The sequence below is a fragment of the Arachis hypogaea genome, chromosome 3 (genome assembly GCF_003086295.3).
Source record: "Arachis hypogaea cultivar Tifrunner chromosome 3, arahy.Tifrunner.gnm2.J5K5, whole genome shotgun sequence".
Taxonomy (NCBI): domain Eukaryota; kingdom Viridiplantae; phylum Streptophyta; class Magnoliopsida; order Fabales; family Fabaceae; genus Arachis; species Arachis hypogaea.
The window spans coordinates 18,737,990-18,748,360 of NC_092038.1; the positions used below are offsets into that span (position 1 = coordinate 18,737,990).

The 10,371-nt window shown below is 35.2% G+C and overlaps 1 protein-coding gene across 1 annotated transcript; it reads right to left on the reverse strand.

The window, feature by feature from the left end:
* Nucleotides 1–3,065: 3,065 nt before the first annotated feature.
* On the reverse strand, nt 3,066–7,900 carry LOC112789703 (G-type lectin S-receptor-like serine/threonine-protein kinase At4g03230). Its single transcript, XM_025831721.3, has 8 exons — nt 6,370–7,900; nt 5,323–5,835; nt 5,075–5,218; nt 4,776–4,978; nt 4,455–4,665; nt 4,005–4,242; nt 3,715–3,865; nt 3,066–3,610 (listed from the first exon to the last, which is right to left on the reverse strand). Exons 1-8 carry the CDS (start codon nt 7,733–7,735, stop codon nt 3,302–3,304), a joined length of 3,135 nt encoding a protein of 1,044 aa, XP_025687506.1. The 5' UTR covers nt 7,736–7,900; the 3' UTR covers nt 3,066–3,301.
* Between the last annotated feature and the right edge of the window lie 2,471 nt (nt 7,901–10,371).

The following is a 10,371-nucleotide window of genomic DNA, read 5'->3' on the forward strand; positions in this document are numbered from 1 at the left end:
TTGAAGCTCGTTAACGGATTTCAAGTTGGCGTCTTCGTGGGATAAAGAAGATGTCCATCTCAGCCATGACGTTATCGTACGCACGGTGCAGAATTGCAGTCAGCTCCTCCGATTCGGATGCAAATTCGCAAATATTTTGCGAACGAAAAACCAATTGGTCAAACCTCTTGCTTCTTGGCTCCATCAGTGGCTCGTCGTGGCTGCTCTTGATGTGTGTGTGTCGCCTCTTTACCTTCTTGCTCCATCTTTCTAGTATATATCTAGGTGACACTTGGCTTACTTGTTCAAAGCTTAACACGCTTAGTGCGTGACGACACAGTATCCATCTCGACTCGAATAATAAGCATTGTCATTTTACCTCGGCTGCAACTGAGTTGTAAGTAACCACAAACTTGTTGAATATTGAGCTGGAAACTTGTTTTCCGACTTCATATATTGAATAGCCTAGAACGGAATTCGTTAATCTGGTGATGCAATTCGCCTTTCCTCTGAATTGCGCTTGGACTTCCCTAAACTTTTGATGAGTGTACACATCTTGAAACTGAGCTTCAATGGAGGATTTGGTTGTACATGGTATGACCGTATGAAAACCTGCAGCATCTGATTCTTTCTCTGCTTGCTCTCTGCTTCCGAGGCAATCATCGTATTGTTTGATGAACTGAATAAGCGAGCTGTTCCGGGTGATAAACTTGTTAAGAAATGAATGCATGCTCTCGCTCCTTTGTGTGCTTCTCATCCCTACCCAGAAGTGATGATCCAGATAGATAGGAACCCATATATGACAGTCTTCATACAGATCTGCAGAATACACCCAAACACAGACTATAAATACACCCGAAAAAACATGCAATTTACACCTTTGCTGCAGATTTTAAACAAACATTACCTGAAAGCCACTTGTTCTCCACAAGACCAAAATTCAGCAGAAAATCATTCCAATTCCTATCGAATGAGTCTTTGCTATGAGATTTAAAAACAACTTGGCTCATTTCTTGTTCAATATCTGCATGTCCATTGTACCCGTTTAATTTGCTTGGAATCTTCTTCATGATGTGCCAAATACACCAACGGTGAATTGTTGTTGGCATACAGGCCTCTAAAGCCCTTTTCATTGATGCACATTGATCGGTGAGAAACCCTTTCGGAGCGTTTCCTCCCATGCAACGAAGCCAAGATTGAAATAACCATTTGAATGATTCAACTTCTTCATTTTTTATCAAAGAGCATCCGAGAAGTGTTGACTGACCGTGGTGATTCACCCCGACAAAAGAACCACAGACCAAATTATACCTGAAACAAATTACCATAGTGCAGAATGCAAAATCATTAAGTACACCCCAACACATGCTTCGTATACACCCAAAAAACAGCCAATATACAACTCTGCTGCAGATTCATAAAATACATTAATTTAGCATCATAAACAGGGGCAGTTTGTTACCTGTTTGTATTGTAGGTGGTGTCAAATGAAATAACGTCTCCGAAATACTCAAAGGCAGCTCTACTTCTTGCATCGGCCCAAAAAGCCAGTTTAATCGATTGATCCTCCTCGAGTTCAACCTCAAAAAAGAAATTCTGATTCTTCTCTTTCATTCTTAACAAATATTTCCCGAATTCCTTTGCATCTTCTTGTTCGAAAACATTCCGCACTTCCCTGGTAATGTAATTTCTCACGTCCTTTTCGATAAAATTTAACTCGCGGTGACCCCCGGCAGCCGCAACAAATGATTGGTAGGTTTTGCTTGGTCTGATACCGGCTTCCTCGTTATTCTCTATTGTACGACGAATGGACATGCTTAGTTCCCTGTGCTGTTTGAGCATCTCTGCTTTACTTGGACAGCAGGGGTGTGAATGATCCAGCACAACCTTTGAAATGATCCAAGCACCGACATCCTTCAATGTGTGTATATAAATTCTTGCAGGACAGTTTAAACCGGCTGTCAGATTCGTCTTCTCGGTCGGAGATATTTTAGATTTCCATTTTTCCTATCTGCTACATGTAATCAATTGATTCTTAATCTCGTTTTCCTTCCTATTTGTGCTCCGAACTCTTGTAGAAAAACCTGCAACCTTGGCGTAGTTCCTGTAAAATTTTCCAGCATCTTCAAGGGTGGTAAAGGTCATTCCAACCTTCGAAATAAACTGGTCATTAATAACAGAGAGAGGCTGCAGAATACACCATGTCAAAAACTATAAATACACCCAACTATTGCAAATATAATACACCCGAATGGCACCAACTCAACTAAAATGAAAATAAAAGCCATAAGTTGTAAACACACATGCTGCAGAATACACCGTCACAAAAAACAAAAAATACACCCAATCATGTCTGATATAATACACTCGAACGACAACAACTCAGCTAAAATAACAGAAAAAGCCATAAATGTAAATACACCCACACTACCGAAACAAATACACCAAAAAAAATTCTGATCTACACCCGAGCGTATGCTATAAATTCCAGATAATCAATCAAAACTAATACATTACATTCAATCCACAGATTTATGTTGACGCGTTAGTCTCATAGTCAATGTTCACGAATTATTCAGCTACACAATGCTATACAAATTACTACAACAAAATTCAGAGTAAACGTATGTAAATCAAACCTCAGAAACTGCGTTAGATTCAAATTCATAATCCACTTCGCCCTGATTCAGCTGAGAATCTGACGTTGAATCAACCATTATCTTCAAAACGAATCTAAACTTTGATTTCAGTAAACAAAAATGAGAAGAAGAAGAAGAAGAAGAACTAGAAGAAGAAGAACGAGAAGAAGAAGAAGAACGAGGAGAAGAACGAAGAACGAAACAAATCTAGAAATAAGGAGAGAAGAACGAGAAGAAGAAGAACCAGAAGAAGAAGAACGAGAAGAAGAACGAAGAAAGAAAACAAATCTTTTAAATTTGGTAGTTATATAGCGCGTGTATTGGACGTAGGGTTGCAGCGCGTTTTGAGGGTTTATTGGTTAATGAACTTGTAAAGCATACAAGCCATGCAGAGCTTTTCTCAAAAAAAAAAAAACCTCTAAATTCGTCTAAAAAACTTAGATGAAATTTGAAACCGTGAAAAAATATACTCTATTTTAAATGAATTCCGTCCATGAACTTATAATGTAAGACACCTAACTCATACTTCCATTGGATAAAAATGGAGTTTACATTCCAATCATGGTAGATACAGTGTAAGCTGACTTAGTGTCCCACCAAAATTATGTACTCAACATTTTTCTCTTCTTAAATTGAAACACACTTGAATAATAATCTTGCAGTAATTAACATGACAGAATTATCTACCTTCCATTTTCTAAGGTAACAGTCAAATCATTCCTTGAAAAAGTTTCCAATTTACTAGAAGTAGAGGCTCTGCTAGAAGGGCATCTCCTCATTACAAATGCTGGTTCCTTAGGACTTGGAAGAGTGTTGGATTCACTGCCAAGCATGAAGACCACATTTGACATGTTTGGTCTTTCATTTGGATCTTCTTGTAGGCATAGCAGCCCAACATTCACACACTTCAAGCACTCATCAGCATTGCATGTTTCACATAGTGTCTGGTCCATGAAGTCCAATGCCCTTCCCACTTTCCATAAATGCCATGCCTGGAATTGTGGAATTGAATCAAAGCATAGAAATGTGCCAAGAAACTATGTTTTATACTCTATCTGTTACATATGTTATAATTAAGATATTGGCGTGTGCTTACAAATCCTAGAAGACTCAATTCATGTTCTGCTTGATAAAATCCAGTGTTTCTTTTCCCACTGATGATCTCAAGAACAACCACGCCGAAGCTAAAGACATCGGACTTGACGGAAAAATGTCCGTCAAGTGCATATTCTGGTGACATATATCCACTGCATTATAAAATCATGAAATATGGAGCAAATAAGACATATGGCTTGATAACATGCTGTATAGTTCTGAAATGACAATAATATTGAATCATTGGTAGATCTTAAATGGCATTGAATTATGAATTGTTACAAGACTTACTAAGTTCCAACTACTCTGTCTGTGTTTGCTACTGTTTCTTTCCCTCCAAATATTCTAGCCAAGCCGAAATCTGAAATTTTCGGATTCTTCTCTTCGTCCAATAGAATATTGCTTGTTTTCAAGTCTCTGTGAATGATCCGTAACCTTGAATCTTCGTGAAGATAAAGGAGTCCTCGGGCGATCCCCAAAATAATCTTGAAGCGCATATCCCAGTCTAATAGAACACATAGCTTCCGGTCTTGTATATTGTCCATTAAGAGCATGCTTTTATGTTAGTCTCTTGTTCAAACAGAATAGTTTGAAATATAGATGCAATTTCTTCATACTAATCTATAATTGAGTCCTCTCTTACAGAGTTTAAAATACAGATGAAATAATCTAGCAGCATATCATATTCAATAGATGCATGGAGAAGTGTTTAAAAAAATTAAATTCCGTTCACTTTCTTACCAAATATGAAACCATCTAAGCTTCTATTAGGCATGTATTCATATATTAACATCTTTTCATCTCCCTCAAGACAATAACCAAGTAGCCTAACAAGGTTCCGATGTTGAAGTTTGGCAATCAACACAACTTCATTTTTGAACTCTTCTAAACCTTGTCCGGAACAACTCGAAAGTCTCTTTACAGCTATTTCTTGTCCACCAGGAAACTTTCCCTAACAGTAGATCAATTAAAATACAGAAACAGAATAAGATGATATTGTAAATTTGGAATACTTACCACATATATTAAGATATTAGCAACTATCAAGGAACTCTTAGTTACCTTATAAACAGGACCAAACCCCCCTTGTCCAAGCTTGTTTGCAATTGCAAAGTTATTAGTAGCATCAAGAACACTTTCTAGATGAAAATGTGGAATATCTATGGCCTGTGAATTCTCTTCTTTGAACCTACCAGATTCAATCAAGTCTCTTACATATTTCTCACTGCTAAGGCCTGGATTCTTCTGAGTATATCCCCTGATTTCTGAAGTCAAAAAGATATTAACTTTTTCTCAGGGTATTGATGATGAAGCATCCATCCATTTGAAAAACAATTAGTTTGGCATAAAACTGAAGTTACCTTGTGAATTAGCATGTCTCCTTTTCTTCAAGTAGATGTATATAACAGTACTTGAGAGAAGAATGATGGCAATCACAATTGTAAAAGTGATTTCCATGATCTGAGTTAAGGATAGATTCCTGTCTGCTTGGTAGCTTTGATTGCCTTAAACAAGAATAAAATAAGTATCATATATGCATACAAACTAGAAACACCATCAATATGTGGATTGAAATTATAACATTTTTTATAAACTATCATGCCCTTACCATTAGTACAGTTCAATTTCATGCCATCCCAAAAATAGTTACTGTTGCAAAGGCACCTCTTGTTGCTATCACTTGTGGTATTGCAACTTGAATTTGGCCAATCCATGCAATCCAGCAAGGTGGAGCAAAGTGGCTCGGACGGCGGATCCCAACTCAGTTCCAACTCTACTCCATGTTTCATTGGAGCAGCAGAAGTAAAGGTTCTTGGATCAGCATAGCAAGTGCCAGTAAGATGAAATGGAGATGAATCATTGAGAAGCAGAAGCTTCTTGTTGTCCCTTGATGTTTGATCTTCACAGTTTTCTACATCTTCAATGTGAATAACAAATTTTCGCTTGTCCTGATCTATGCTTATCACGCGAAAAGCACCCCCTGGCGTCTCGAAATCAAGCTGGCCTGTGGAGTCATTGCAATGGAAACTCAAATACATTGGGTCACCACAATTTGCTCCTCTGCTCAGGGGATATGCAATCAAGTTTGTGCCACAAGTTCCACAACTCTTTCCTGTGGATTCTGCTACAAAGAATCTCAGGTTGAGAATAAAATTAATTGGTACATTACCCTGCATGTTCCTAATGAAGTTCTTTATTTTTCAACCAATGCTCAAGTTCTTTTGGTTCATAAACATATCTAATATTTTCCGAATTGAAGACCAAAATCAGCAACCAATCAGCTATATGTACGAAATATGCAAATGATAATATGAACACATAATGATCACACATTCAGTTTATAATCAAACTAAATTTACATTTATTCATCAAAATGCAAATCAAAGTTTGAATATACAATGCTGACTAATTTGGTTACTGATATCTAGTATTAGCATGTTTGAAATTGGAAACAATCATGCTACGAATGCATAAAAAATCAGCGACCAAATCAGTCATTCATATAAAATACATGTTAGAATACAAAACACGTTAAAAATTACCTAAACAGTACATGTAAAAAGTCATGCACAAATACATAGTTAGTAACTGATTTTTGTATGCAGATAGCATTTTTGAATTACAACATTAGGAATTAAGAATTAAGAAGTGTTACCTATATCAGAAAGCGCAACACGGACATTGAGGTCGCAGCCATTCTCATAATCTTCTTCAAGATTGTTAAGGTCCTCAGACCAAATCCAGCAAACCGCATCACCACTGCTGCGGCTGCTACCGCCCTCGCTGCCTCCGGTCTGATCGTCTTCATACGAATACGCATAGCATTGGCAGTTGTTGAGGCACTCTGCCTTGCATTCCTCTTCACTCTTGGCCTTAAACTGAGCATCTGGATTCCCAACTTTCATCATTTTCAGCCTCAAGAAAGTGTCACTCTTCGCATCCTCGCCGCACACGTTAGTTTTCCGGCTGCATCCACGGGAAAAATCACCGGCATCCCAAGTCTCAAGAGAGCTAGGCCTGAACCCTGGCAAGCACTTACACATAGCATGATACTTGCTATTACAGCTTCCGAAATTTCCGCAGGCATTGAACACACTGCATCTGTCTCTAGGCTCAACCCAAACATTAGACCAAGTTTTCTCTGAATCCATCTTTAGATACAGAAGCTGACCCCAGTAAGTGATAACCAACCTTGTGTTGCTATAAAGTGAAGAAGTGAGAAAAGGGACAGTGTTGTTGTAGTTTTGGGAAATCTTCTCAGTGAAATTTGAAAGAAAATATGATATTGCTAAAGACATTTCACCTGTTCCCACTACCTTACCTGTCACACTGCTTTTCCAATACCTTATGGATCTCTTCCATATCATGTATTGGTCGTTGTTGTTGTTGCTATCTTCTTGATCTCGCTGGAAAGAGTAGTTCCCCGGCGAAGGGTCGACATTGCTTTGCCACGAAGTTAATGATATACCCTGATACATTTTCATCCCTGGAAGGAATGTATCTGTTGGATTAGCAAAACTCTCCCAAAGGATCTTTGTTTTCTTGGTTTCTTCTTCGTCTTGTTCATCAATTACAATGAGGTTACCATTGTCCATTAGCTTCAGTGTTCTGTGAAGTGATGAATTTGATGATGTTTCAAGACTTGTCCCCCAAAAGGGTCTCCCATTTCTGTCCAGAACCCTGAGATTACCGTCTTCTGAAATGCCGAAAGCGCCGCCGGAATCTTCAAGAGGGGTGTCCCTATTAGCCACCCACACAACTGTTCTTGGACTCAAATTGTAGTACCATATTCCAATATATCTTCTTCTTCCACTAGAGCTTCCATTAGGGGTGAAAAATCCCAGCTCAAAGTTTTCTCCATCAGAAACTAGAGTATCTCCTCCTCCTCCTCCTCCATCTAGTAAGAAATTGTTAATGGTTATGGTATCTCTACCATAACAATGCATGCAAGTGCAAAAGAATGAACACAAAAGGAAGAAAAACAGCATGCGGTTAGAACAGAATCTCTTGGTGTCTACCATTTGAAAGAATGCAAACAGTTTTTGAGGTTTTGTTAGGTATAGTGCTTAAGGTTATGCCAATCACTAGTTGAATTCAGAGTGTGCCATGGGAAAGTTCTTAAGCACTTTCTATATTAATCACAAATAATTTTAATTTTTTACCCGAAATAATTCTGCTTGTGTATTGAAAATCATTTAAGTGGAATAGTTCTTTTTATACTGATTTTTGAAAATTGAATCTGAGATTACTGGTTAAGTATCTGGCTATCTGCCACTCTAACTAATCATATATTATTATTTTTTGAGAATTTCTTATATACTAGAGTAAAATAGTGCTCTTGTTCTAAATTCTAATCAATTAATTGTCTTTCACATTAGTATTATAAATTTATTATTGTTTTAATCTAAATTATAAAAGTTGTCTCTTCTAAACTTTAGAATTCTGAGATAAAATTATATAATTATCAGGTTAGACTATGTATATTATATTTTTTAAGTGTGACTCATTTTCAAATTTTATGTTAATACAAGATGTCTATCTATCAGCCTTTTAAATTTTAAAAGTATTAATAAAATAAAATTATAAATTCTAAACATTAAATTATAAACTTTAAAATTTTAAAATATAACCCTAAAAAAATAACATTCAAGCGATACAATAAATAACATAGAATACAAATATTCATTTGTCTAAACCCACACAATAAATTTTCTAATTATTAAATGTTTTACTAGACAATAGTATGCTTTTGGAATTTATTGGTGGAGTAATTGACGCACATTTCTCTTTAGGTAGACTTTTGTTATAACTCAATCATGATGACCCTAAAACCGTAAAACCTTAACAGAAATATGTCATACCCTGCATTATATTATCTCAAACACATATACAGAATAATTATTTAGAGGTAGTTCAACAAACTGTCCTGGTAAGGGCCATATTTTTTGTATCAAAGTTCAAAAATCAAACGGATTCAATTGCTTTTGAACAAATATATGAATCATCAAATTTAGGCCAAACATTATTTGGAAATATGGAAAGCAAGTGCCAGTGCTATACAACAACAATAATGATTTGCAATATGATTGGTACATAATTGCCAAATATGAATAATTGATTGAAGAAAAACCAGAAGGGACAATGGGGTCAAATTCATTGGATTTTGTCAATTTTATATTTTTTTCATCTGGGACCCCCTTCGCTTCCTGTTTTTCTACATCCACTTACGAGTGACATTTAATTTAAAAAATTTTGTAAAGGGTATCCTTTCCATCATGGATCAACATGTCTTAGCTTGTGTAGTGTTTCTATGGATCTAAAAGGTAGATTTTTTTAAATAAATAAAACAAATATTTTATTTATGAATATAAGTAATTTGTAGTATTTTTATATTGCATTATTAGTGTAAATAAAATAAATGTATGCATATCTTTTTTATAGTGTAAACGAGATAAATGAAATGTTATGACGTTCTTTCTATAAATGAAATAAAGTACGACAAATTTCGATCAACTATAAAAAAAAATTGCAATCATTTGTATTCTCTATAAACATTTCACTTCTTTTTCTTCTCAATTTTTCTTCCAAAAATTAAAAAAAAATGTCTAGCGGTAGTGAATACGTAGTTGTAAGTGTGTATCTCAATTGTCATATGAGAAATAATAACATTAGGGTGATATTTGAGTGTGATAATTCTATTTTATTGTGCACTCGAAGAATAAATTCTTTATTTGAACTAAAGAGACTAATATTAAGAAATATCGATGCTAACGAGACAAAAGAGACTACCGTAAAAATCAGTAAAAATACTCTAAATTATTTACTTAAAAAAATCTTCTAAAAAGGTTTAGTTCTCTAGAATTAATTTTGAATAAAATTACTGTAGCATAGTGTGAACTTGGCTAAGTTTTATAGGGTAGGATAATTATTTTAGTATCAGTTTCCAGGTAATCAAGTTGATGATAGTATGTAGAAACCTATAGAGAGTGAGAGAGCCAGTCCAAAGCTCTGGGCATTGCAAGATCTACATTAAATTAAACTATTAATTATTTGTGGAGACACTGGGATGAAAATTCTAGCTACTATCATTGTCAATTATGAAAATATTCAGTTTAATTTCTCCTACTTACTTCATAGATTGAATTTTTTGTTTTCTTATTGAGTATCACATAAAATGTTCTAACATAATTACACAAAAAGAGAGTTGATATTAAAATAATTATGTCTTTAAATAAAGTTTTAAAAAAGGAGATACATAAGTGCATAAATATACATACTTTTTTTCAAATAAAAAAAATGAAAAAATAAAAGTAGAATTATTTTTATTTCAAAATAAAATTTCTCTGATTTTTTGCCCGTTTAGAAGACTAACTATGAACAGATAACTCATTCCAAATTCGGTGACGTCAAAGTTAAGTTATGATGACGAAATTATATCCAGCCATACAACAATAGTTTCCTAGTTTGCTATATCCCCTATGATTCCTCATATAGCTTCCTTTCCAACATTTTTATTCATAGTTGTAGGGTAGCATGGAATTATGAAACTATATTTAGCTTGTTAAGTGTATTGACTATTGAGTCTCTTCTCTAAAATCCAAGCTAATTATAATGTGTGTAAAAGTTCTTTGTCCAAAGTATATATCATACACTTTTA

Coding starts and splice junctions, on each gene's coding strand:
- LOC112789703 (XM_025831721.3), bottom strand. CDS start 7,735: ATGGTAGACACCAAGAGATTCTGTTCTAACCGCATGCTGTTTTTCTTC. Junction 5,836..6,369: donor TGTTGCGCTTTCTGATATAG/GTAACACTTCTT, acceptor TCTTTGTAGCAG/AATCCACAGGAAAGAGTTGT. Junction 4,243..4,454: donor CTTAGATGGTTTCATATTTG/GTAAGAAAGTGA, acceptor ACAATATACAAG/ACCGGAAGCTATGTGTTCTA.